Here is a 27,960-nt window from a genome sequence, read left to right on the forward strand (position 1 = left end):
GTACCGCGGAGCCGCGGCCCTGTGGTAAAATCGGTACTTGCCCTTTAAGCGGCGGGACTTCTGGTCAACGTCTTCCGCGGCCGCCGGAAGGGGAAGTTTCGCCGCCGAACGCTCCCTCGCTCGTCCGAATTCGGTGGCGCCACGTCCGCCGATCTCCGCCTTCTTATCGGCGGCTTGGGCGGCTTCCGCCTCGACACCTTCCACTCGCTGAACGGGCCGTGTCGTGAGGGGCCAGGGACTGGGAGTCGGCGGCTGTGCGCATCCTGGCCACCTAAAAGGTGAAGATGTCGGACATCGGGGACTGGTTCAGAAGCATCCCGGCCATCACTCGCTACTGGTTCGCCGCCACTGTCGCGGTGCCCTTGGTCGGCAAACTCGGTCTCATCAGCCCGGCCTACTTCTTCCTCTGGCCTGAAGCCTTCCTCTATCGCTTCCAGGTACTGACCAGCGCGGAGGGGCGTGGAGACTACAGGTCCCAGGAGGCCCGGCGGTGGCGGAGCGTAGACCGGCATGTCGTGGGCGCGCGGTGCCTGGTGGGATTTGTAGTGCGACGGCTCCGGCGGTTTAGGGCGAGGTCCTGTGGTTTGGGGGCGGGGTGGAGGCTAAAAGGGTCTGGAGCTAGGGCACGTATGGTTGGAGAAGTGGCTTTGGCCCATTGGGAAGGGACTGATTTTGCTCTTCTATTAAGATTATGCTCCCTGCCCTCTGCATTCAGAGAAGGAGCCAGTGGGAAGGTAATTCTGTGATCGTCCACCTTTTGGACGCCGGTGATTAGCACCCTGGTTCTACCCGGAGCAGGTGCCCTCTGACCTTCCTCTGCCACTCACGTGGGTGCCATGAGGATGTCGATTTACTCAACATTCAGCCGAGTATTTCTTATGTTAATAGAGGCTTTTTTTTTTTTTTTTCTTTGCGGGAATGGTTGGTGGTCAGATGCAAAGAGTGGGTTTGTTTATCTGCGTTCCACCTAGCCCCGACCTAGTATGTGACATGTAGTAGTAAAATGTATGAAGGGACGAGTAAAGAGGAAATTGTTCCCAAAATAGAAGGCCTTGCTATTTAAGCATGAAGGAAACTTTCCAGGGTATTTCTGGCAAGGGAATATTAGTTTCCCGGAGATGATCTTTATTCACTGGATTCTGTGATTTAGATCTTTACTCAGTGGCAGGTCAGGTACTAAGATTTGACATTAATTTGAGCACATTAATTGGCATGTGGATAACCTGCCTTGTCTCCCCCCAATTTACTGTTTCTTAGTCTCTGCTGCTTGTTCCTCATCATCCTGACCTTTAAATGTTGTGATGTGCCCCAGGGATCAGTTATAGGCCCTTTTCTCTACCGGTCCCCAGCTATAGGAGATCTCATTTAGCTTCATGAGTTTAAATACTTTCTATAAACTGAGGACTCTCAAATACAAATATACATATTTTCAGTCCAGATCTGTCTCCTGATATCCAACTGTCTGTTTGAAATTACCACTCGGATGACTAATAGGCATCTCACATTTAACATGTCCCAAACTGGTTACCCTTTTCCTTTGCCCTAGAAGTAAAGAGCAATTTCATTATTGCAGGAGCTCAAGCTACCAGTTATGGAGTCATCGTCGACTTGTCTTTCTCCCACATCCCATAATTTGCCAGCTACTAGTTTGCTCTACTTTAGACATACGTCCAGAGTAACAGGTCCCTTTTCATTCTCCATTGCAAGCCATTATCATTCCAGCTCAGGTCCTTTCCGTCTTTTCTGTAGACAGCTGGAGTGATCCTTTTGAAATATAAATCAAGCCTGTCTGTCCTCTATCCTGAACCTTCCGTGTCTTCTCAAATAGATGTATAAAATGCAAGTCCTTCTAGTGGCCTGCAAAGCCCCCTACTGCCACTCTGGCCTTAACTGCTGCTCCTGTCCACCTTGCACCTTAGGCTCCGCAGTGGAATCCTTGCTCTTCCCTCAGCAGCTGACGCCCTCTCCTCAGGTTGCTAGCATGTGTTGTTTCTCTGTTTGAGGACGATAACCTTGATTTACCTCCTTACCTTCTTCAAGTCTCTTCCCGGTGCCACCTTATTGGCAAGGTGTTATGGATTGCCCTTCATGAATTAATACCCCTCCTTCACTCCATCTCCTTTATGCTTAATTTTACTTGCTACATATCACCTGTTGGCATTGGTTAGTCAGCTTCCCTTCAGAAAAGAAGGCGCCACGAGAACCAGATCCCTGACTTGTTTACCACCGTCTTTGTTACCTAGAATAGGGCCTGGCACATAGCAGGTGCTTTCATGTTGGTTGAATGCATGGAAATAGTTGGCACTTGCCAGTGCTGGGCACTGGAGCTACAATAGTGAATAGGACAGAAAGTCCCAGCTCCCATGAAGAAAATAAGAGAGAGGCATATGATCGAGGGTGACTTAAGGCATATAACATTGGATAGAGTGTTCCAGAAAGGCTTCGGAGAAGATGCCTGAACTGAAATCCGAATGCCGAGGCGCCAGCTTTGGGAAGATCCGGCTCTGGGGACAGCCTTCTAAGAACAAGGGTTAGCAAGAGGAAGGCTGGGAGGCAGGCCCCAGAAACGGAAGGAAGACCGGATAGGTGGTTACAAGTCAGCTGTAGGGATGAGGATTGGCAGATGCAGACAGAGATAACCAGGGGTGAGTACGAAAAAGCACGGATGGAAAGGTGGGCTGGGCTTGGGTTGTACAGGACTTTGTGCTTTGAACTTTATTTATTTACTAAAGAATTTTTTTTAATGTTTTATCTATTTTTTGGGAGAGAGAGAGAGCATGTGAATGGGTGAGGGGCAGAGAGAGGAGAGCAAGATCCGAAGCGGGCCCTGTGCTGACAGGCTGACAGCAGCTAGCCCCTTGTGGGGCTTGAACTCACAAACTGTGAGATCATGACCTGAGCCAGAGTCAGACGCTCAACTGACTAAGCCATCCAGGTGCCTCTGACCTTTATTTTGAAGACACCAGGAAGGCTTTGGAGCATTTTGAACAGAGAACTGGCAAGATTGCTTGACCGCTCTGTGGGACGGACTTAGCACCCGGGATGGGGGAGAGAGAGAAATCCAGTTAGAAGGCAAGAGAGATGATGTTTTGGGTCAGGGTGACTGCAGAGGTAGAAGTAGGTAGATTTTGGAGTAGCGTGGACAAGGTTGCTGCTGAATGAATGTGGCAGGGGAGTAGCCGAAGGAAGCAGGACTCAAAGATGCCGCTGTTTCCACAGTGGATGGTGGAGTCCTTTACCAAGTGGGAAATGTCTAGGATGTTGCAGGTTTGGGGGCCAGGGGAGGGTGTGGATGAAGAGTTTCTGTGTTGGCCATGTTACGTCTAGAGATGTTTCTTAGGCATCTGAGTGCAGAAGTTAAGCAGGCAGTTGGAGATTAGAAAATGATGTGGGCCTGCTGCCAGCTCTGGTTATTATTTGTGACCTAGTGGCTGTTGTGCACTTTGTGCCTGGTGGGCGGCATGCTGGGTAATATGTGTGCGGGAGGAGCGGTGGTTGTAAGTCATTTTGTGAGAAGGATCTGGTCGAAACTGGCTCTTTGACCCTCCTTGCAAAATCTTGCTCACTTGTGTTGTCAGACTGGTAAAATAAGAAAGCCTTTCTAATAGACTGCAGGTGAATGCTGACAGATGTGCCTTGATTAGAAGAGTCATCATTCGTGTCCCCCCTCCCGTGCTTTTCCCATCTTCCTTACATTGTTTCATCGTCCTGAGAGCTGGGAGAAGCAGTGGGGGGCAGGACAGTGCGCTGGTTGTCCAGATGGGAAAAGGCCAGTATCTAGACCTTCTCTCTGCTACTCTGGCTCGTGCCCATTCTGGACAAATTTAGCTTTCAGACCCACCTAGAGGAACTCATTTGCAAATGAAGCAGCTGAAAGAAAACCTGCATCTGAGAGGTCGGGTGTGTGACAAACAGCATACGGTGTGCTTTCTGCTGGAGGCTCATCTTTTCCTTCGAAGCTGAGCCTTGAACAGCTTAAAAAAAATTGGGGATGATTGATTTAGAATTGCGGATTCATGTTGGAAGAGATGAAAGTCCCTTTTCCTCCTTATCTTTAGGCTTCATCTGACTAGCTTGTTGGTTTGGAACTGCAGAGTTTAAAGTGTTATTTTTCTTAGTTTGGATGGGATGTTAAGACTCACTGTGCCGTTATCCAAAGTTCCTAGTCCCTCACGTTCAACACGCATTGATCAGATAGCTACTTCATAATGATGAAATAAATGTCTTCCTGCTGGTCCTTGATGACCTAGTCCTGCAGCCCTCGTGCTTTCTGAGCTCGTGTCTCCCAGGGCTGTCTATTTCTCTGGACAGAGGCACCGCACCTCCTTGCATCTCTGTTGTACTTCCACGCCACCTCATTCAGCTCCCACGGGCATCCTGAGACCAGTATCATTCCAGTTTGTAATCATCTCCAGTTCCGGTTTCTACTTTGGTGAGTCAGATAGTTTTGAGCTGCCTCTGTCAACTCCTTCACATCGTATCTACCAAAACACACAGTTAAGTGTTCAGCAGACATTTTTGAGGGTGATTTCTTCCAAGTCAGTTATCTACTTTCTCTTAAAATAGAAAGACCAGGGGATTTCAAGGAGTTGAGTCATGGTTCCCCAAGACCTGGCTCAGCCCCGTACTCATTATATTATATGCCCTCAGGCAAGTTACTTAGTACTCTTTCTGAGCCTCAGTTTCGTTACCTAAAAGTGGGGGTCATTTAATACCGTATGAACTCTGATCTAACTCCATAGATTATAAGATGCACCATCAATTTAATACAACTTTTTGGAGGGGAGGGAGAGTAGAAATTCCATTAAATGAATGTATTGGATTGTAAGCCACGTACTAATTTTAGAAACACAAAAATGAGTATCTTCAAATTGAAGAAGTATGTTATCTATTCCATGCCTCTGTCATGTAAAATTCATAGCAAAATGTAAAGTTCCCAGTATATAGTCTGGTAATAAGCTATGCAAAAATAGTGAATATTTTTTATTATTTTCTAGTGAATAGTAATTCCTTCCATTACTGCCTTTTCTCTCTGGGCAGTAAGAGTCTAATTTTTTTTATTTTTTAGTAAAAAAATTCTTTTAGTGTTTATTTATTTTTGAGAGAGAGAGAGAGACAGAGACAGAGTGTGAGTGGGAGGGGTAGGGGTAGAGAGGGAGGGAGACCTAGAGTCCAAAGCAGGCTCCAGACTCTGAGCTGTCAGCACAGAGCCCAATGCGGGGCTCAAACTCACAAACCGTGAGATCATGACCTGAGCTGAAGTCGGACACTTAACCGACTGAGCCATCCAGGGGCCCCAAGATTCTAATTTTAATTTGTAACTGAAATTGAAATGTGACTGCTGGATGATCATACTGTATTTTGCCCCCTTAAAAGCATCCTGACTTCAAGTGGGAAGAGATGAACTCTCAATTTCCCTCATTTGTTTTCAGGAATCAGAAGAAATGGCACCCGCCAAATCTGTGATTTGGGCCTTGTGCTTGTATTTGCCAAGGTTTTGCTTTATGTCATTTACCTTTAACCCGATGATAGCAACCCTAGCAGATTGAATTAAGAGTGTATCGGGGAAGGGGCACCTGGGTGGCTCAGTTGGTTAAGTGTCGACTCTTGATTTTGGCTCAGGTCATGATCTCACGGTTTGTGAGATTGGGCCCTGCCCTGGGCTCTGTGCTGGCAGCAGGGAGCTTGCTTGGGATTCTCTCTCTCCCTCTCTTTGCCCCTCCCCCGCTCACATTTGTTCACTCTCTCTCTTTCTCTCAAAATAAATAAACTTAAAAAAAAAAAAGCACACTGGGGAAGAGAAACCTATACATTGCATAACCAGAAGGGAGATGAACTTGGTCTCTAGGCTGAGCATGGAAGTAGCCTCAAGGTTTGGATTAGAACTTTAGTGGCTAGTGTTTTGGTATGTGTAGCTTTAATGTCTTTCCTTAGCAGTCCTGTCCACTTCAGTCCGCTTTATACATTTACAAGTTGTTGAATTTTTAAAAACTGAATACCTGTGTATAACCAGCACCCAGATCAAGAAGCAGAACATACCAGTAAACCTTCCTGTAGCTCCCTTCTGGTAACTGCCCCCTCCAAGGGTAACTACTATCTTACCTTTTAGTATCATAGATTGCGTTTGCCAATTAGTTTACTTTCTATGAATGAAATCTTACGGTATGTATTCTATTGTGTCTGGTCTCTTTTTAACAGTGCACTTGAGTCACTAGTACTGTTGCTCATGGGTATAGATTGTTCCTCCTCATATTGGTCCATCGTGTGACTAGATCACCATCTCTTTACCCCATTCTGCTGATGATGGGTCTTTTGGATAGTGTCTGGTTTTGGCTGTAATGAATAGTGCTGTGAACATTCTGGTACATGTCTTGGTGAACACAGGTATGCGTTTCTGTTGAGTACATACCCAGGGGTAGGATAGATGGCTTCCAATAGCTCTTTTACAGTCCACAGTTGAGCCTCGGTGCCTTTCATTTTTCATTCGTTTTTCTTGCCTACCTAGGATGTCAAAAAAAAAAGAAAAGAAAAAGCCACACTTTGCTAACATCAGCATTTGGCACATGGATGCTCCTCTGCTTTCTTGTTTGGTGACCTGTGTAGAGTTTCTTACTTCCAAAGCAATCAATTTGTACCGTTTCAGAAAAAAAAAAGTCTGTTTTTGGTACTTTAAAACTCCCCCCACTTTAGACTCTGGGTGGCGTTTGTCATTATTTCAGCAGCAGATTGTTTGGGAGAATTTTAGTTCAAGGCTGGCTGCCACCCACTCTCTCAGCAGAAGCTGTGGGACTAGTAAGTAAAGAACGATGTCTTACCCCTTTTCAGAGGCCTTAGATGCCAGTGCAGATGTGGGCCTCCTTCTAAGTGAGGGACTCTGTGCAGATCACCTAAACTCTCATGAGGGCCCAGCTTTCCTCAAGAAAAAGCTGGGGGTGATGATGGTTCCTACCTTGGGAGGCTGTGGGGATAAAATGAGCTGCTCCCCTCCCCTCCCCTCTGCCTGCCGGTCCTGTGCCCTCGGTGCTGCACCTGGCTCCCCATTGTGGGGTGGGGGCAGGCTCCCCAGGGCGGAAAGCATGTCTGCACTCCCAGCCCTGAAAATCCATTTTCTTATTCTAACTATTTGCGTGTCAGAGGAAAGGAGGGAATTTAGCTGGGCCCCTTCATTGGGGATTCCAGAAAGACATTACATTGTGTTTTTCTGAAGAGATAAGTTCTCTCCTGGTGTTTTCAAATTATCATTTTAAAGTAATACAAAAATAATATCAAGTCTCTTAGATCAATGAGAGCCAAGTATAACTCAAGGGTAAGCTTAATGAACGGGGAAAAGAAGTGAGATATTTTGACAGACACTGATTTCCAAAGCACAGGTGCACACAGGGGCTAAAAATAGCATGGTGGCGTCAGCGTTAGGGGAAAATGTAGTCGGAAAAAAACAGGGTTTCTTTTCCAAAATCAGGTCCTGAGTAATTTGCAGGGATATGGAGGTAGCTTAAAATGGGAATTTGTAAAAACTATGTCAGTGTGTGTCTTCTAAGAGATTGTAATCATCATACACCTACACGTACAATTTTTTTTTTCAAAGCACCTTTGTAATCCGTTTTCTTAATTCCAACGTTTTATAAAATCTGTGAGCTAAGGAGGGCAGAGTCATAGGACAGACATCACCGGGTAGATGAAGATATACACTCAGAGGTCTAGACTTTTCCAAGGCCCTGCGGCTACTTAAGAGCCAAGGCCAGGGCTAGCTTGCTTCTGGTCTTTGCCCCCAGTGCTTTTCGTAAGCAGGGAGAATCAGGATTATACAAGTATAGGAGGACTTAAAATTTTTACTAGTTGTAATTATAGCTCATAGTAATGATGCCACTTGTGAGAGACATTGTAAAAACAGGGGTTTTGTGTCATAAACTCTGGAGTCAAGCTGTCTGGGATAAAATTCTACCTCCCCCACCTGCTAGCTATTATTTAACCTTTTCTCATTTCTGTTCTTCATCTGTAAAATCCGCCCCCTGAGTCAGTGCATGTAAATGAGCAGAATAGCACACTTTTTTTTTTTTAAACCACCCATCAGAATAGGGCAAGTATTAGTCTATCATTCCCCTTTTACAGATGGAAATTGAGGCCCGGAAGTGATAGCTTGTAAGCCCAAACACTTAACATCTTGGTGTTCTCAAATCACTTCTGGTGAGAACTCACTCACAGTCCTCAAATCTTTTCTGTTAAATGATGTGTCTATGTTAAAAGTTGTAAATAAATCCACATGAGTTTTAACTTACTTTGTTTTACTGGTTTAATAGAGGGTTCTTGCAAAGTCACTCTTCTGGGTGTTTTTATAAAGCGCGTTTTCTTCCGCAGGGAACGGAGCCTTGAGGGCTACATTCCTGTACTCGGAGGATGTAACGTGGCAGCTCTGTGTCCGGCCAGGCGCCACCGCCAGTGTCCCCCATTCCAGCCACACCCACACTGTCAGCAGTACCTGTTCAGTGCTCTTGTAGTTCTCTCGGACTTTAGTCGTTTTCCCAAGACCAGACCACCCCTCCCTCGTGCTCACTCTTTGCTTCTTCACATGACCCACTACCGAGAACATCTGGATGCTGGGGGGGGGGGGGTCTTACATGCTTGCCAAGCGAGACGCACAGCTCTCCAGGCAAAAGCCAGCATTATGCTGGCATTTCCGAAGGACTGGGAAGGTCGTCTACTTCAACCACTATTATTATTTAAGGTTGTTTGGGGGGTACTAGCCAGTGAATTAGACCAGAATGGAATGAGATACAAAATTTTATTTACAGATAGAGTTGTATACTTTGAAAGCCCAAGAGGCTCAGTTTTCAAATCTATTACAAACAAGAAAGTAATCCAGTTAATACTACAAACAGTAAGGTAATTCGGCTTTGGTGGTTTGGTATTAGAGCTAGAAAGCATAGCTCAATAGAAAACTTCTAAAAGCTGTGAAAGACTTCTTCCTGGCTGGGAATGGTTATCACATTGATATAATAAAGATGCTGATTCTAGTTCTTTTGAGAAAATGAAATGTTGAGACCAGCAGAGAAAAACATGACAAATGTGGAAGAAAAACAGGAGGGGGATTATTTAAATCATATCACTTTACCAGATATTGTTACATATTATAAAACTAGACATTAAAATAGCTTGATATTGATAGGGGAATTCAGTTCCAAACAGGATAGCATTTTAATATAATAATAGATTTTAATATAAAAGGAAATAAATAGATAATGAAAATAGCTTTTCGGAACACCTGGGTGGCTCGATTGGTTAAGTGTCTGACTTCAGCTTAAGGTCATAATCTCGTGGTTCACGATTTCGAGCCCCATGTCAGGCTCTGTGCTGACAGCTCCGAGCCTGGAGCCTGCTTCGGATTCTGTGTCTCCCTCTCTCTCTACCCCTGCCTGGCTCGCACTCTGTCTCTCTCTCAAAAATAAACATTAAAAAATATTTAAAAAAAAACAAGAAAGAAAGTAGCGTTTCAAATGAATGGAGAAAGTATGGGTTACTCTGTAAATGGGATTGGGAAAGCTGAGTGAGCACCTAGAAAAATAAGTAGGTTATCTTCCTTACTCCTGAGACGAACATGAACGTGCCACGAACATGAATGTGCCACGGTAGGACTGTGAACATTTTGATACTCTTAAGTGGAGACGTAGCTTGTGAGCTACATGAGCATCCAAGTACACCCAACGGATACATTTGCCTACCTTAAATTACACTTTTACATGTCAAAATATGGCAAGCATACCGTAAAAGCATAGATGAATGGCCAGAAAATATTTGCAACAATGAGAAAGGGGAATTTCCATAATATATAAAGAAATGCAAATCTGGCAGGAAAATGAAGAAAGGAAGTGCTAAAGTTTTAAAAACAGTTCGTAAATACACACTAAATGGTGACGGCGTGGAGAGAAGACGGGCATTAATGTACATTTTAGGAGTAAGTATAGGAGTTGGTTAAACATTTTTGTAGGCATTTGGCAATGTCTACCAAAATTAAATGCAGAAGTCTGTTAATTAGCAGATTAACTCACAGGATTTGATCCTATATGTAAGTGTATAAAGAGGATATTCGAGAATATTCAACCGTGGCCTTGTAACGGTTTAAACAAATTTTGGACCTTCACATAAAAGGAATACTTTACAGCCAATAAAAATATTTTGTCAAGGGACTTAAACAAGGCATGGAACCATGCAATACAAGGTAGGATGAAAAAGAATGAACAGTAGTAACACATAATGTTATTGAAAGAAATACAAGAAACTGATTGTTGTTGATGGAAAGGGAATCAGGAGATGAAGGTCAGGCGAAGACTTCCTTCTCATTGTAGACTTTTTGGTAAGTGTGTGTGTGTGTGTGTGTGTGTGTGTGTGTGTGTTGAGGGGATGGGACAGTTGTAAATTCATATATCCATATTGCCTAAATAGCACAGTGATTTGAATAAAAACATTTCTATTTTACTTCTACCTTTTGAAAATGACATTTTTTGGTAAGGTTTGTCACCCCTTCTTTCTCCCACAAGGAGATATTACTGTGCTGTTGGAGCCTGTCTTTATAATTCATTTTTGACAGGCTTCACTATGGCCCTTCTCCCAGTAAAGACTAACCATATATTTCCTTAGTATTGATTTTTTTCAACTTGATTAGGAATATTTATTGCTTATATTACATGATTTTATTCCATCGCTTTGCAGATTGGTATGATGGTAGCTGATGAGAGCTTTTCTTCAGTGTTCTTGAATTATATTGGTGGTATCCCTTTGGTTGCTTTCATCACAGAGGAGAATGTTTTGCAAGGGTGAATTTTGTTGAGTTAAAAAAAAAAAAAATTAACCAGGCTTGGAGAAACTAACCACTGTGTCTGTTTTGATCTGGACAGATTTGGAGGCCAATCACTGCCACCTTTTATTTCCCTGTGGGTCCAGGAACTGGATTTCTTTATTTGGTCAATTTATATTTCTTATATCAGTATTCTACGCGTCTTGAAACAGGTATGTTGTCCATAGTTGTCTTAAGATTTGTTTCTAATTCACCAGTTCTAATTTACCAGTTACTTACTGGAAGAATTCTGAGGGCAGTTAGCTTGTAAGGAAATGGCATAATGATAGTCAGTGCTCAGTAGTAACTGTGCCAGGACTGTACTAGGCGCTTAGTTTATTTGATTTTTAATCCTCACGACATCATCATGAAGCATAAGTAACAGTGTCACCATTTTATAGGTGAAAAAAAATGAAAGACCAGAGCTTAATACATCTTGTCCCTACCTTGTCCTTAGTGGCTGACTTGTGTGCCTCTCACTTAAATTTGACTTCTCACCCGTTTCTGTCACATGGTACTCATTTGTCCTTTATTTTATTTATTTTTTAAGTTGACTTCACACTCCGTTTGGAGCCCACTGTGGGGCTTGAACTCACAACTCTGAGATCAAGACCTGAGCTGAGATCAAGAGTCGGACATTTAACTGACTGAGTGACCCAGGTGCCCCAGTCCTTGTCCTTAAATGTCAACTGGGCTGAAGTGTATATATCTCCCAGACTGGGGTTGAAAAACACTTCTTCATGCTATGAAAGCCTTAAGTTATTCTCTGTGATTGAATTACTCACTTTTGAAATATATAACTGGGATTTAATAATATGGTAGTTTATTAGATAGGACTGCCAATATGGTGTTATGGGTAAGTTTTTTTGTTTGGTTTTTTACAAAAATCTTTTCTTAAAAGTTTCTCAGTATTGTTATTTCCTTTGTACAATACCTCGTGTGCTGTTCTGAGTTGCTTATCCTGAGAGCAGTAAATTGATGCTGCTGGGTCAAAATGTGAACAAAGTTTTATTAAGCCTAAATGATTTTGAAAAGGTTGGCTGACTCCAGAGACCTTATAAACCTGCTGGCTGTTAGCTCAGGGTAGAGAATTCTGAACCACCCTTAAATCTAAGTCAGTTTGAGAATTGAGAATCAGTCTCATAACTCTAGGGAAGTAGAAGGATGGGCATTGGTGTCAAATGTGTTTTCCTTAAATTGGCATTTGCACAAGGTGCTTTTTAAAAACAAATCACTACATTAAGTGTCAGGTCATCGACTCTTACCACCGGAAGAGACCTAGCCCATCCCCTTAGTTTTACAGAGGAAAAAGAGGAGATTCAGGGAAGGAAAGTGGCTTGGCGGAGGTGAAACTGACCCACAGTCTCGCGACCACAGCAGGGGGCTTGGACCTAAAGCCCCCAGCATATGTGATTTTTATTCTCCCCTGTCCCAGTTGAACTTGCTAGTAATGCTGTAGCATTCTACCCCCTGGTGTAATTTCATTGAGGATTGAGCTATTGGAGTAGTATTATTTTATATCAGTAGGAAATTCTAAGTGTGGATGATCCCTGACTAGTTTTTCAAAATTTTGTTACAGAAAAACCTCAAATGTACACAAAAGTAGTGAGAAAGGTTAATGAACCTTTGTTTTCCTTTTTGTTGAGATGAAATTCACAGAACGTAAAAGTGACTGTTTTAACCGTTACAAAAAAATTTTTTTTAAGCATTTGTTCATTGTCTACGAGAGAGAGCACGAGTGGGGGAGGGACAGAGAGAGAGGGAGACACAGAATCAGAAGCAGGCTCCAGGCTCTGAGCTGTTGGCGCAGAGCCTGACGGGGGGGCTCGAACTCATGAACGGTGGGATCATGACCTGAGCCGAAGCCAGATGCTTAACCCACTGAGCCCCCCCAGGCGCCCCTGTTTTAGCCATTTTAAAGTGTACAGTTCTGTGGCTCTGGTCTCGTTACTCAGCCACTACCAACCACTGTCTAATTCAGTACATCTTCATTGCCCCCGAAACCCAAAGCAGTTACTCTCTATCTCCCATCCCCCCCTTTCTCTAAGCTCCTGGCCAGCACTGAGCTACTTTCTGTGCATACGGATTTGCCTATTTGGGACACTTTATGAGTCCTTCTGTGACAGGCTTCTTTCACTTAGAATGTTCTCAAGTCTGACCCGTGTTGTAGTATGTGTCCACCTGCCTGCAAGAACCCCTTTGTAACTGCTCCTCACCTTGAACTGTTATCTCCTAGCTGATCTTATTTGATCTCTATTCATGTCTGTCCTCCCACCCCTGATTATTTGAAACAAATGATACCAGACATGATATCATTTCATCTGTAAATTTTCTAATATTTATCTCTGAAATTCAAGGACTTAAAAATAATCCTAATGCCGTTATGAAGCCTAAATTGCAATAATGCCACGACCGTATTTTATTTGTAAGTTGTTTTCTCTCCATTACTTGAGGCCCTGGAACCCACTTACCCACCCCTCCTATCTAGTCAGGTAATATAACTAATTTATAATACCTGAATAACACTGAAGATCAATCTGTAGGATTATTAGCCCATTGATCTCTTTTATTTGCTTTAATTCTTTTAAGCTTCCCCCATTCCTTACTATCCAGTCACAGAGCATTTTGAAATTCTAGAGCTGAGAGGTACTATTTAAAATTTTATTGATATATAATTCAAATACTATACAGTTCCACCCATTTAAAGTGTACAATTTAGTGGGTATTCATAGATTTGTGCAATCATCACTATAATTAACTTGAGAATATGTCGTCACCACAAGAAGAAACCCTGTGCCCATTAACGGCCATTCCCCATTTCCATTCAACCTGGTCGTCCCCTTAAGCTTTTAGGCAACCACTGATCTACTTTCTGCCTTTTTAGATTTGCCCATTCTCTACATTTCTTATAGGCAGCATCATACAATAGGTGATCTTTTGTAACTGGCTTCTTTCACTTAGTGTTTTCCAGATTCTTCCATGTGCATGTGTTAGTACCTCATTCCTTTTTATTGCCAAATGAGATTCCCTTATATGGTTATTTTTCCATTTTTTTTTTTTAAGTTTATTTGTTTTGAGAGATAGTGCGAGTCAGGGAGAAGCAGAGAGAGAATCACTGTGCTGTCAGTGCAGAGTCTGACGTGGGGCTTGAACTCACAAAACTGAGATCATGACCTGAGCCGAAACCAAGAGTAGGATGCTTAACCCACGGAGCCACCCACGTGCCCCGTGTTTTTCCACTCATCAGTTGATGGACATTTGACTTGTATTCGTTTTTCACTGTTATGAATAATGCGGTTCTGAACCCTCATGTTGAGAGGAACTTTTGAGACCTGCCCATTTAAAATAAGATTGCACAACGAGAAAACAATGGTCTGGAGAGGTGGTGACATGTCCCAAAGGTCACAAAGCTATTTGAGATAACATGTCTGGGACTGGAGCCCTGATTCATTGATTCCAGTCTTCCCTCTGCCATACAGCCTCACGGTAACAGCCTGACAATGTGTTTGCCACCTGCATATTTTCCTACCTGAGTCAATGAAATATACAGCAGTGTTGGCTTACTTATAAGGTTTCTGATTTGAACTGGAAGACTGCAGTTTGAGACCACTAACTTTATAAATTCCCAGTTGCACACTTGCCAAATAATATAGTATTGTAATTTATGTGATTACAATAGCTTAAGTATTCAATCCGAAGAATGCTTCCGAATCACAAAGTCAACAGGAGCACCTGGCTGGCTCAGTTGGTAGAGCATGCGACTCTTGGTCTTGGGATCACGGGTTCAAGCTCCACACTGGACGTGGAGCCTACTTAAAAAAGAAAAAAAGAAAAGCAAATTTTACTAAAATTCAGAAATTAGCTTTGATTCATCATAGGGATCCCCATCATTGAGCTTCCTTAACACTGTGGCTAAAGCGTGCCTTTGAGACACCAGGGGAGAAATTAGGGAAAGAAGGAGAGACTTTTGCTGGAAACTTTTTTTCTTTTAGATAGAATTTTTTCCCTGTCTTTTGGAGACTTGTTAGGATTAAAAAAAAAAACAAAACTTTTTTTAATGTTTTTATTTATTTTTGAGACAGAGAGAGACAGAGCACGAGCAGGGGAGGGGCAGAGAGAGAGGGAGACACGGAATCTAAGGCAGGCTCCAGGCCCTGAGCTGTCAGCACAGAGCCTGACGCAGGGCTCGGACTCACGAACTGTGAGATCATGACCTGAACTGAAGTCGGATGCTTAACCGACTGAGCCACTCAGGAGCCCCCCCTCCTTTAAAAAAATTTTTTTTTAATGTTTTTATTTATTTTTGAGACAGAGAGAGACAGAGAATTTTGTTTTTTAACTGACTACATATCATGCGATTATGAGGGGGTGTGGAGGGGAGGGAAGGTAGCTGTTTGAGCTAGAATGACCTTACAGTCATTTGTGTGTGGTCTCTGCCTCTCTTCTGGTCTCCCACCTGAAGGCATGAGGGCTCACCCTTAGAAGGGAGAGCAGGGCCAGTGTTGATTGTTCGGTCCAGGAATAAGACGGAGCCTGGCGTTTGGTGTGGTGACAAGGGCACTGGACTAGTAATTACATTTCACCCTGCTTCTAAGAAGCCATGTGATCCAGGTCATGTAACTTTATTTCCTCGTCGGTAAAAAGGGGGTATAGGTCTTTCCCTTCTACCTCCCGGATGTGGTCTGAAGGTGAAGAGTCAGAGTCTATGGGAAGGTTTGGCCGTGCCCTCACTCTTCCCCTCCGCCAGCATTGTTTTCCCTTGCTAGAATGTAAGCCAGAAGAAGGAGACTGAATCTTCTCAAGAAAGCCCAGTGTCAGACTAAGTGAGAGTGTGTGAGTGTGTGTGTGTGTGTGTGTGCATCTAATAATAACAACAACAGTAACATTCTCCCAGCATAGTCTTGCTGGAGACACAGTGGCAGGCCAGACAGATGGGGTCCCTCCAGTATCAGAGCTTATGGTCTCACAGAGGGAGGAGGGAGACAAGTGATCACAGATGTGTCATCGGGCCACGAGGAGAGCCAGGAAGGAGAGGCCGACTAGTTGTGAAGCCTTCAGGGGATGGGGGCTCACTGGCCGTGGAACCGACTGCCCTCCCTGCGGGTCTTACAGCACTTGTGGTAGTTGGAGGATGGTACTTACTGGAATTCGGTTAGGAGAACACAGATTAGCCTCACTCAGTTGACTGTAGTTCAGGGCTTTATTGGAAGACATGGCTTTAGGTATTTTAAAAATTTTCCTTTTTTTTTTTTTTTTTTTACTTGTGAGGAGAAGTTTAAAAATATTCTCATTTTGGCTTTCTCTAGAATTTTTTGAAGCATTTCTCTACATAGAAATCACTTTGTTCTGAAATTCTGGACCGTGACATTTGGCTTATTTTTGTTTCTAGGAGCTTTCGATGGGAGGCCTGCAGACTATTTATTCATGCTCCTTTTTAACTGGATTTGCATCGTGGTATCCTTTAGTCTGTGACTTTGGGCCAGAAAGAAACCATTTTATTTTCAGGTTTGGGAAAGTAGATGGTATTGTGTACAGCAGTTCAAATGATAGCATTTGCATCTTTGTTTACTACAGTTCATAATTAAGAATAATTAAAGTTCGCTTTGAGAGCCGTAGTCAATCATACGGCCCTTGAGTGGTGCATTCTTTTGCCATTGCCTTGGTGGGGTTTTCCACATTTGGTTCAATCGTATTGCTGTCCCTCTTGTTCCCAGTTCTCTGTGTTCTCACGTGTGACAGCTCGTTGACTGCAGCAGAGAGATTCCGTGCCATGAGACAGCTTTTGGAATCTGCGCTCCTTATCAGAAAGTTAATTTATAGCCAGCAGCCTTTTCTGATTTCGTTGCCGTTCTCGTCTTCGGGGCCTACATAGTCATTCAGTCCATCCAGGGGGAGCCGGCTCTGGGAAGGGCCACAGCATGTCTCTGCTGCATTTCAACCCCCGCTGCCAGCAGCCTTCCAGCTGCGGACCTTTACAGATGGTGAGAGCAGCAGAAAGGGCACGATGGCTCAGTCTGTGCGGAGCTGGTGAGCTCAGAATTGCTTTGGGGCTTAGCTGCCATTGAAGCTTGGCCGGGAGCCAGGACATGTGGCACTTTGGGTGCCCTTTCCCCTCCTTTAAGGGAAGAAAAAAAAATTGTTTTGGACCTCAGCCATGCTGTGGAGCCCTGAATGTGAGTAGAATCATTATTTGTTTCAGGGCACAGGTATCGTCATCTTCCCGCTGGAGAAGAGGTGCTAAAATGCAGGGCAAGGCAAAGAGGATGCAAGAGGGCCAACTGAGTCGTGGGCCAAAGCAGTTAAATTCTCACATTTCCGTGACATCCTATAGTCTAATAGAATATTCATAATGGAGAGTATTTGATAACTTGGGATTCTGGAATGTTTTAAACAGTTTGAACTATAAGAAAAGTGTTTTCTTTCAGAACACAGGAATGAAATGAACTTATACTAGGTGCGAATTGCTTTGTTTGTATCTGATCTTTAACTTTATAAACCAAGATTACTGGCTTAGCAATGGACATGCAGGTAAGTGTCCCTTGAAACTGCCCTTTTACATGTTTCAGATTTACTTATTCATGGCCTTTGAGAGAAACTTAAATTGCATTTTGCAGTTCTAGAATTAGAATTTCTTTGAAGGTCTTACATGAATTATCTAAACCATTACTTTCCTTGCTCATTTCTGGGTTCTTTATTATGTTTGTGCATTGAGAATGATGGTTTTCCAGTATTTTCTATGCATTATATGGATATGTACTTATTAAGTTGAGAATATACAGTAAGTAAAGCTTTACTGCCTTCTTTTTTTTTTTTTAATGTTTATTTTTGAGACAGAGGGACAGTGCACAAGCGGGGAAGGGGCAGACACACACACACACACACACACACACACACACACACACGCAGAATCTGAAGAGGCTTCAGGTTCCGAAATGTCAGCACAGAGCCTGACGTGGGGGCTCGAACTCACCAACTGTAAGATCATGACCTGAGCTGAAGTCCGACGCTTAACCGACTGAGCCACCCAGGCGTCCCTACTGCCTCCTTTTCTCAAGTACCCGAGCTTGATCCTGATATTTCTGAATCCATCTCAAATAATTTTGTTGGATTTTATTCCAGGATTTTGTAGAATGCTTGGTATAATTGATTAACTAAAAGGATCAATTTGTAATTCTGATGATTGAATTTATTTTTGGTTTTTGAATAGCCATGTGAGAATTTGTTTGGAGGGGAGAGGTTAAAAAAAAAACAAAAACAAAAACAAAAAAACCCAACCTGGTAGATTCACGGTAAGCCTCTGAAGTGCCTCTGGAGCCTTGTGTTTACACGTTGACTTCTTTTGCAGTTGCTGATGATTCCTCTGATCATGTCCGTACTTTATGTCTGGGCCCAGCTGAACAGAGACATGATTGTATCATTTTGGTTTGGAACACGATTTAAGGTACTTTGACCTAGTTGGAAAAGTTTCCTTTTCGTTCGTCTCCACAGAAATCCCTCTTCATCCGAGAGGTGCACTTTCTGACTCGTCCAGAAGAGGTCACTGCAGAGCAACATACCATAGGCAAGCCCCCCTCCCCTGCTCAGTCCCCTGGTCAGTGCCCTGCGTTTCTTTAGCCCACCTGGAATCCTTCCTTTGCTGACTGTTACTTCTTGGCCCCTTAGGCATGTGTCACTGAACAGTCTTGTGTCTGCGTGTATGATAGAGGGAAGGAAAGATACTCATGGGGAGCATTTCCTTTTAAAGTCTGTTATCATTCCCTGTTAATGTATTTTACACTTCAGCTAAAACAGATTTGTTTTTCTCCCCAGACACTTCCCGTTAGTTCCTTCTCTCACACTTTTCCACCCGTAACATCTTTGATTTTCTTCCTCTTGTAAATCCTACCTGTTCTTCATTTGAGTTGGGACTGAACATACTCCTGGGTTTCCTGCCTGGAATTAGTCTTGCCTTGGGGCTCTCCAGTACTTTATGTTCCAGAATATTTACCACATTCTGCCTTCAAGTTATTTATGTAGAACCCTTTCTTTACTAGTTTGTGAAGTTCCTTGTAGCTCCCTTAGCTCTTGGTATGATGTGTTGAATCTGGACAGAGGCTCGGATGTTGAATTCAACTGGGGAGCTTTCTCATTTGGGAGAGTATTAGTTCAGGGTATCCGTGTATAATGAGATAAAAATCCCAAGTAATTTTGTGAAGTATGTAAGAGAAGAACCTAAAAAGGTGGGATGTTTTTAGTTCATTGGCAACAGTTTGCTAGTTGGAGTCTTAATGTGGTTCTATTATGGGTCATGTTTTCATGAGTGTCCATAGGACACCCAGCTCCTTTGTGAAGTTGTTTGTTAGTATTCATTCAGCAGGGCAGGTATTGTATCTGATCCATGGGCATAGTACTCTGTCCCTCCAGTTACTAATATACGAATTTTAGATTGGAAGTTTTAAGTTACAGTACTGATGGATTGGTCTGAGAAATTTTGGGGGTGACTTTCCATAGGATTTATATAAAGCTCTTACCAGTATATCCTTACCCGTTCCAGCCCCCTGGCACCTGCGTCCTTCTTAGGGGTGGTTATTCATGTTTGTGTTTACGTTTTCCTAGGCCTGTTATTTACCTTGGGTGATCCTTGGATTCAACTATATCATCGGAGGCTCGTAAGTAAATACTCGATTTATTTAATTGGAAACAAATCCTTAAAAGACTTCCATTATTCTTTGTCTTCTCTAGTCTTTCTGAAACTTTAAAGAAGTTCAGCGTCGACGCATTGGAACCTCAGACTTATGAAATACAGTTGACCTTGAACAACGGGGATTAGGAGTATCAACCTCCTGCATAGTTGGAAATCTGTGTATATTTTTTAACTCCCCCAAAAGTTGACTGTTCCTAGTCTCCTGTTGACCAAAGCCTTGCTGCTAGCATAAGCGGTCGATTAATGCATGTTTTAGGTTGTAACGTATTATATGTATCATATACTGTATTCTTACAATAAAGTAAGTTAGGGAAAAGAAAATGTTATTCAGAAAATCATAAGAAGAGAACATACATTTACAGAACTGTACTGTATACATGAAAAAACCCACATACAAGTGGACCCACGCAGTTCAAATCTGTGTTGTTCAAGGGTCCACTGTAATTTCATTTTGATGTAATTGATTACATCGTGGGACTTTAAGCACATTTAGCACTGAACGATTGTTATTTTGTTAGCTCATCGTTAGGCACAGTATACTTCCATGTATGTGCTTTTGAAAAATATTTCTGGATTCACTGTCCAGATTGAGCAAACCAGAAACTACTTTGTGTCTAGGCTGACTCCTCTAAGAACTATGCGTGAAATTACTATGTTTTTTATTCTTGAGGCATTTCCAGAATGCCTTGAAAACTGCTCACCAGTCATCAAAATGCAGATTCTCAGATGGGAAGTAGTTTTGCAAGCGGTTTGATAGTACAGAAATTATAGCCAAATAGGGTCAAATTTCCAGCCTGGAATTCGAACTGAGAGGAAAACCTTCAATGTATCCAGTCAGAATTTTAAAAGGAAGATCTCAAGATGCAACTGTTCTGTGAACTCCCACTTATACTACAAAGTATTTTCCATTTTTAACAGATTTTGAGGGTCCTTGTTCTTAATATGTCTGACATACCCGCTCTGTGTGGTCCTGATGTCTGCAGCGTATTGACAGAAATGAGTGAATTAAGCAGACCGACGCTGTTTAGAACCTAGCAAGTTCTGAGCGTGCTGAAGCTGCCAAGGGCAGAGCCCAGGAGTGGCTGCAGATGTTGATTTGTCCCTGACAGGAATCATGTGGCCGCAGAGGACAACTCAGGGTATTTGATAGTAGGAGTGGATCTATAGAACCTTCGAGGGCCTGTACGTAAGCCAGGAAAAACCGAAGGCAGTGTGTGTTTTAGGATTACAAGGTCAGCCACGCAAAGTGATCTTTGTGATGTCTTACATTCAAGGACACAGGAGGCGAGGGGCAAGTGCGGTGGCTCCAGGAATGTGCGAACAGGCCTGCACCGTCCCCCCACCTTCCCCACGCTTCTCTCTCGCTGGCCTTCCCATTTGCCCATGGTTTGCAAATATAGTACTTATGGCTGAAGCATTCAGAAGCTTTGCAGCTTGCAACTCTGGAGGCAAGGAAGTAGCATAAACAAGATTTTGAGGATGAGACGGGGCTTGAAAGAGATGTCGGAGGGCAGCTGCCCTTGGAGAGCACAGACCCCAGCAGGACTGGTTCCCCTTCCCCTCAGAATGCATTTGCCACGCAGACCACGAAAGGGCTCCCTGTAGAGCCACCACGGGCTGCCCGGGACCAGAAATGGGCCGCCAAGAAGGCTGTTTTCCCTTGCTGTTAGTTAAAACCGGCCACATCTCACTTCACTGCTTGAATGTCTTGAAACTAATTTGCCTCTTTGTTTACAGGGTGATCAATGAGCTAATTGGAAATCTTGTCGGACATCTTTATTTCTTCCTAATGTTCAGATACCCGATGGACTTGGGAGGAAGGAATTTCCTGTCTACACCTCAGTTTCTGTAAGTATTTTTCTCTCTCATGTCACAGTCATTTATTTCACCACCCGTGTCTTAGGCATCCTAATCAAACTCCACGAGGGGTCGGATTTACCTCTGCGGCTGATGGAGAAATGTGAACCAGCAGACTTGTCCTGGTCCCACAGTCACAGGAAGTCAGGGATCAAAGCCACAGCCTTGTCTTCTCCTTGGAGCCCTTCTAGCTAGGGGCTGCTGCTGACTCCAGTCAGGCATCACAGGGAACATTCTAGCTCTGCTGAACAGGTGTGGCCCCATGTGCAGCTCCAGCGCGGCCCACAGTGTGCCAGGGGGCTGGGCACAGTAACAGGACAACAGTATATGCTCTGAGAGCATCAATTTTACACAAGATTTGGCCAGAGAAGAGGTAGGGGGATAAAGCTACCTCACTGGTTGGCAGTTTCAAACTAACTAACTAACTTCCTTCCTTCCTTCCTTCCTTCCTTCCTTCCTTCCTTCCATTCTCCTTCCTTCCTTCCTTCTCTTCCTTCCATTCTCCTTCCTTCCTTCCTCCTTCCTTTCTTCCTTTCTCCTTCCTTCCTTCCTTCCTTCTCTTCCTTCCTTCCTTCCTTCCTTCCTTCCTTCCTTTCTTTCTCCTTCCTTCCTTCCTTCCTTCCTTCCTTCCTTCCTTCCTTCCTTCTCTTCCTTCCATTTTCCTTCCTTCCTTTCTCCTTCCTTCCTTCCTTCCTTCTCTTCCTTCCATTCTCCTTCCTTCCTTTCCCCGGCCGGAAGGACGCGCGGAATGAAGGACTTCGGAAGGAGGAAGGAGCCGGAAGGCTTCCTTCCTTCCTTCCATCTCCTTCCGTCCTTCCTTCTGCTTCCGTTCCCTGTCTCCTTCCTTTTCCTTCCTCCTTCCTTTCTTTCCTTCATTTGCTTACGCTTCCTGTTCCGCTCTTCCTCCTTATCGCCTTGAACGGTCCCCATCCGTCCCTTCCTTCCTCCCTCCCTCCCTCCTTCCCTTGTAATCACCACACCTAACATAGGGCATGTTGAACCCTGAGATCAAGAGTTGCATGCTCTTCAAGTGAGCCAGCCAGGCGCCCCAAACATTTTTTCTATCAGATATTATAGAATGGAAAATTTCTGGAACTTTTCAAAGTGAAAGTGAGAAACTTGAGGTTTGTAGAGTGTAGGCACCATGGGAATGTGTGCTGGTTCTTTCTCTGCCGCTCCTAGGGTTTACTCAGGTGAGGAAGCTGAGGGCACAGCTTTGGTTTTGAGACAGACTTGGGTTGGAATCCCGTTCCCCTCATTCATCAGTTTTGATAATTGGGGAAGTTGCTTAATAAAACCTCCGAGCTTCAACTTGCAAGCCTATACGCTGGGGGGGAAGCCGGGTCTTGTCGGGCTGCGGGTGGTAAGGCAGGCTATTGGCTGCACAGTAGTGGGTGTTCGGTAAATACAAGCTCTTAGCCTTGTCCCTAGGGGGGATTTCACGAGCCAGAAGAGATGCTGACACACTTAAGCATGTCAGGAGTGGGACCATTCTGTCAGTGAGGCAAAAGGCTGTTGAAGAAGGGACCAGTGAAATCACCATCTGGGTGTCACAGCCTGCCCGACAATCACACCTAATCTCCAGTCTGGGATATGCAATAATAGCTTGCATTTAAAAGCTTTAAAGAAGGAAAACCCTTTCTCATCTTGCTCATTTTAATGTTTTGTGATTCATCATTCTTCCAAGGGGTCAGTGAGCAGTAAAACTTGAGGCCCCTTCACCCTGCTCCCCCTTTGTAATTTAGGGGTAGGGTTTTAAAAGCCTTCTTTTGTGACGTATTATATACAGAGAAGTACACTTTTGTTGTATGCTTTTTTTTTTAAAGAGCATGAAAGGAAACTTGTTTGTCTTCTGAGCCTTGAGTTGCCTTCAGGCTAAAAAAACAAATGACCAATCTGCTTTCTGATTATCAAAGGACACGATAGCAGCGGGTTTGGATTTTTGGTCTAGGTTTATCAAGTCAGATGGCGGATGAATTGATTAAAACACAACTTGGTCATTTGGTGGGCGGCCAACAGTTCTCTTACTTTCAGGGGCCGTGTTCTGACTTCACGGCTTGGAGATAGTTCTCAGTTGTAGGCAACAAAGCATGTGAGATTCTAGTGGCAAAAATCAGTGGCATGCCAAAGCCTGCCTTCCATTTGAGCGCTCTCTGTTGGTGGAAAAGCCCTTCTGTTAAATTTTGCATACAGATCAGATGACAAAATGCAGCTCCTTGCAAAAGCACTAACTGCTTTGAAATTACCATAAATTTTTGTTGATTATGTATAATTGGGTGTCTTTTTGTACTAATTACTTGCATTTAATTTCACTATCCGTCTAAGCAGTGGCGATGGCTCCCATATTGTCTTACAGTGAGAAGCAAAGCAAGGCAGCCCTTTTTAAGTGTTCTGTTTCATTATACACTTTGGAGGAATATTATTGTACCAGAACATCGTGGATGTGGAGAAGTCAGGAGTTGGACAGACGTTTTGACTTGAAAACAAAGCCGTATTTGTTTAAAAGGGAAGATGGGGAGTTGTAGAATTCTAAGATCTATCACTGTTCTGCATTGCATTTCGAAAAGTAGATTGTCTTCTGCACGTAGTTATTTTTCTGTGTGAAAGGGGTTCGTTGTCTGGTTTCGGCAGGAATACAGAGGCGTCAGGGATGATGTGAACAAATGAGGACTCCAGTCCCTAACTGCGGTCACCTAAATCGCACCCCGTGTGTCCCGTCTGTAGCACAAAGCCTGTAGTCCAGTAAGTGGTACAGGCACACACTCTGGAACCAGGCTGCCTGGGTTGGAATCTGGACACTCGCTTTTTAGAAGGGTTTTATTTAGTCTTGCCTTGGTTTTCTCATTTACAAGATGGGGTAATAGTAGTGCCTGGCTCATAGGGTTGTGGTAAAGACGAGGTGAATTTATGCAGCACCTGGTGGAAGCAAAACGTTCTATGATACGGACGTGCTGTGCAAGCTTTTTGCTGTGGACATGTTACCACTCACGGTCTGCTCTTGGTGCCGTGAGGGTTTTGAACAGGGCTGTCAGATGACGGCCTCTGCCTTCTCACAAAATTTTAAACACTAGGATCTAAGTGGAATAGGTTTAAACACATTCTTGGGGCGCCTGGGTGACTCAGGCGGTTAAGCATCCGACTCTTGATTTCTGCTCAGGTCGTGATCTCGTGGTTTGTGAGCTCGAGCCCTGCATTGGGCTCTGTGCTGACAACGCAGAGCCTCCTTGGGATTCTGTGTCTACTCCTATCCCACTTGATCTTTAACTCTCTCTCAAAATAAATAAACATTAAACAACAACAACAACAACAACAACAAAACACGTTCTCAGTTTACTAATAGACAAGGAAGGGAAAGACTATGGAGAACACAGACCTGGGTTTAAGTTTTCTTAGCTGCTCTGGGACTCTTAGGTCATTAATCTGTAAGGTGGGAAGTCAGGTAAGCTTTTTGGACTTCAGCTTTCCTACCATCTTTGAGATGGAAAGAAGGCTGTCAGAAGACAGATTAGGAAGGAACATTTAAAAAACACCCCAGGGGCGCCTGGGTGGCTCAGTCGGTTAAGCGGTTAAACGTCTGACTTCGGCTCGGGTCATGATCTTGTGGTTTGTGAGTTCGAGCCCCGCGGCGGGCTCTGTGCTGACAGTTCAGAGCCTGGAGCCTGCTTCGGATTCTGTGTCTCCCTCTCTCTCTGCCCCTCCCCCACTTGTGCGTGTGTGCTCTCTCTCTCTCACTCTATCTCTCTCTGTCTCTCAAAAATGAATAAATGCAAAAATTAAAAAACACCCCAGATTCCAAGACAAAGTGGGCATCTCCAGTCCCCCTTGACGGCCGTGGGGCCCAGGTGTGGGCGGAGGTGCCGTGTGGGCCTCAACGTGCAGGCTGCAGATTGGTCCTTTGCAAGTGAATTTCTGTTACCTCCTTTGATCCAGGTTGATCCATATTTAGGTCCATCAAAATGCTATGTATAGGTGGTTCTTTCTGGTCGTTGGGCTTGTGGGAGTAATATTTTTGTTTCTATACTGTTCCGTATGAATTGCTTTTGTAATCAGAAAACGATTTTTTTTAGAGTGTGAATTTGGCTGGAGACGTAGTAAATTTAAGAAATCCGAAAAGTGAGCACAGTCTGTGGTCCGGGCATCGAGCTAAGTGCTGAAAAGGCAGAGTTAAGTAAGACATTGTCTTCCATTGGCCAGACTAATATAATTCAGTGTGACAGATGCCATGGGGATGCAGGAAAGGGAGACGTGCTGAATGGTCAGATCACCGTGCGGAAGTGATCATCTCGTCTTCTCTCCTTTGTTTCCCCCCTACCCCCGCTCCAGGTACCGCTGGCTGCCCAGCAGGAGAGGAGGGGTGTCAGGATTCGGTGTGCCCCCCGCCAGCATGAGGCGGGCTGCTGATCAGAATGGCGGAGGTGGGAGACACAACTGGGGACAGGGCTTTCGGCTTGGAGACCAGTGAAGGAGCGGCCTCTGGCCTGCCCACCAGCCACTCTGCTCAGATGAAGTCTCCTCCCAGTGCTGGGCGTGCTTAACCACCGAGTTCTAGCAAACGCTGTTGGACCTGACCCACACTGAATGTAGTCTTTCAGTACAAGACACAATTTTTTAAGACCTGAAGAAAAATATAAGTGTTCCTCGAGTTTCGTGATTCTCATTCAAGTCCTTACTGCTACGAAGAACAAATATCAACTGTGCAAATTTCAGAACTGACTCTCTTTTTTGGTGTCTTCTCTTCCTTTTCTGTCTCAATAACGGGTTTTGGCAGGTCCTGGTCTGCTGGCACCAAACTGGGAATCTGGGGTTGGGTCACTAAACCCTGGGCAAAGGGACTCTTACCTCTTTCTTGCACACCTGCCTCCCTCCTTCTTTTTCCAACCCCCACGTTTGCAGCTGGGGGAGGTTGCCCCTGAGATGGTTCTGCCTTTGACAAGCTCTCTTATTTATTGACTTTTGCCAAGGCTTGGGCTCAAAGAACTTGTCCACCATTTTCTCCCCTTGGTGGCAGAACTATAACAATAGGGGAAAAGACTGGACCAGCGGTTGGAGAGCTTTCTCTTTTGAATTGCTGGGACCCGATGTCGGTTGTGACCATTTGCCACTGCTACAGATGTTTTTTATTAAAAAAAAACAGCACCGCTAGGCCGTGAGGACACAGATTGGTGTTAATGAGGCATAGGTTGTTGCTAGGCGTTTTCTTCCTTAAGCGAGGGGATCACAACTTCAGTGGAGCTGTGTCTTGCACGGGGCCTAGGTGCAAACTGTGCGAGGGATAGTCCCTTTGCATCTCATGTAGGGCATGCTGGCTTTGCGTGTCCCCGGAGTAGTGGGGTGTGTTGTGCTAGGAAATTCCAAATCACACGTGCCCCGGGGAGTCGCTCTCTTTGAGAGGCACCTGGGCATCGGTTCCATTTCATTCTCATTCTGGATATATGTTTATTGAATAGTGTGGAGTGAGAACCTTATACCCTATTTAAATTGTCTTTTTTTTTTTTTTTTTTTTTTTTTTTTGCCTCTCTCGCCACCTTGAATGGCCACATGCTTCAGTTAATGGTGAGGACACAGTTCCTCTGTACATAGGTCATATTATAAGAGCTAATATAAGCACATCTAAGTGAATCACATAATTTTGGGTTGTAATGGCTTTAGAATCACTTGTGTTTGAGGGTCTTTATTTTGAGCCATGAATGTAGAAGTCATGAATGTACATCAGACCAGCTTAAATACCCACAACTTTTTTTTTTTTTCCCCCGTAGGGGCTTTTTCCATCAGAGCTAGGCTTATCCCCCAATAAAGTTTTTTGAAGGCTATGGTGTTTCACAGTTTCTTATTTTCTGTTTTTATTCTGAAAGCAGACTGCTAGGCCTAGGAGCAGTGTTGAGTGGTTTGGCTTTGAACATTTTGATTGGTTTCTTCTCAGGAAACACTGTGCTCTACCAGTGTGACCGTGCTTTGCCCCACCCTTAAAACAGTGACGTGTGTGACACTAGGAAGTGGGGACCTGAAAGCAGCTTGATTTTAATAAAATTTGTGTGTACCTCTCCTTATTTAATTTACACGATAAAGGAGGCAGAGAGACTCTGAACCTTAACTGTCGTGTGTTTGTGCTGTTGACCTGTGGCCACAATAAAATTTACTTGTAAACTTTAAAAGCCATTATTCCTGTTATGTCACATGTGCCCTCATTGTACAGGAGTGGAAACTCATTGTAAGCGTAAGAAGATTCTCATGACGAGTGAGCTCGAGGCCCTTGTATATGCTCTCTTAGCAATTCAGCTGCCTGAGAGCAGTCGTTTCGGTAAAGGTTACAAGTATTCTTTAGAATACCTTCGTTCAAGGCAGAATGTTCATTAAATTCTTCTTAAACACGTGTAAGGAGCTGATGATTTTATGAATCTTGTCTGGATTACCTATCTTTTTGGAATAATTCAGCTAAGCAAGCTAGTTGAGATTTGATTTGGCCAGGCAGGACATACAGTGGATTCTCTTTATGAGTGGGGGAAAAAAAATCCTTATTTTGTATAGAGAACTTCCCCTTTTGTAACTAATTCTTTTTATTGGTAAAAATTGTAAATTAAAATGTACAACTTGA

General features: G+C 43.9%; 1 protein-coding gene across 4 annotated transcripts; it reads left to right on the forward strand.

The window, feature by feature from the left end:
- Positions 1-81: 81 nt before the first annotated feature.
- On the forward strand, positions 82-27,960 carry DERL1 (derlin 1). 4 transcript variants are annotated; one of them, XM_030303834.1, is made up of 8 exons: positions 84-437; positions 10,890-11,001; positions 16,218-16,282; positions 17,330-17,356; positions 18,174-18,269; positions 19,424-19,476; positions 21,249-21,359; positions 25,692-27,960. In XM_030303834.1, the coding sequence occupies exons 1-8, from the start codon at positions 285-287 to the stop codon at positions 25,828-25,830; spliced, it is 756 nt and encodes a 251-aa protein (XP_030159694.1). In that variant the 5' UTR covers positions 84-284; the 3' UTR covers positions 25,831-27,960. The 4 variants fall into 4 exon arrangements, with proteins under 4 accessions (XP_030159695.1, XP_030159694.1, XP_030159696.1 ...); XM_030303836.1 differs by lacking the exon at positions 84-437 and adding an exon at positions 3,754-4,432; XM_030303837.1 differs by lacking the exons at positions 84-437; positions 10,890-11,001 and adding an exon at positions 11,464-11,488.

Source organism: Lynx canadensis, chromosome F2 (genome assembly GCF_007474595.2).
Source record: "Lynx canadensis isolate LIC74 chromosome F2, mLynCan4.pri.v2, whole genome shotgun sequence".
Taxonomy (NCBI): domain Eukaryota; kingdom Metazoa; phylum Chordata; class Mammalia; order Carnivora; family Felidae; genus Lynx; species Lynx canadensis.

Bases quoted from the DNA above. Each gene is read 5' to 3' on its own strand.
- DERL1 (XM_030303834.1), top strand. From the start codon at position 285: ATGTCGGACATCGGGGACTGGTTCAGAAGCATCCCGGCCATCACTCGC. The intron at 438-10,889 runs GTACTGACCAGC...TGATCTGGACAG, and splicing joins CCTTCCTCTATCGCTTCCAG to ATTTGGAGGCCAATCACTGC. The intron at 19,477-21,248 runs GTAAGTAAATAC...CTTTGTTTACAG, and splicing joins AACTATATCATCGGAGGCTC to GGTGATCAATGAGCTAATTG.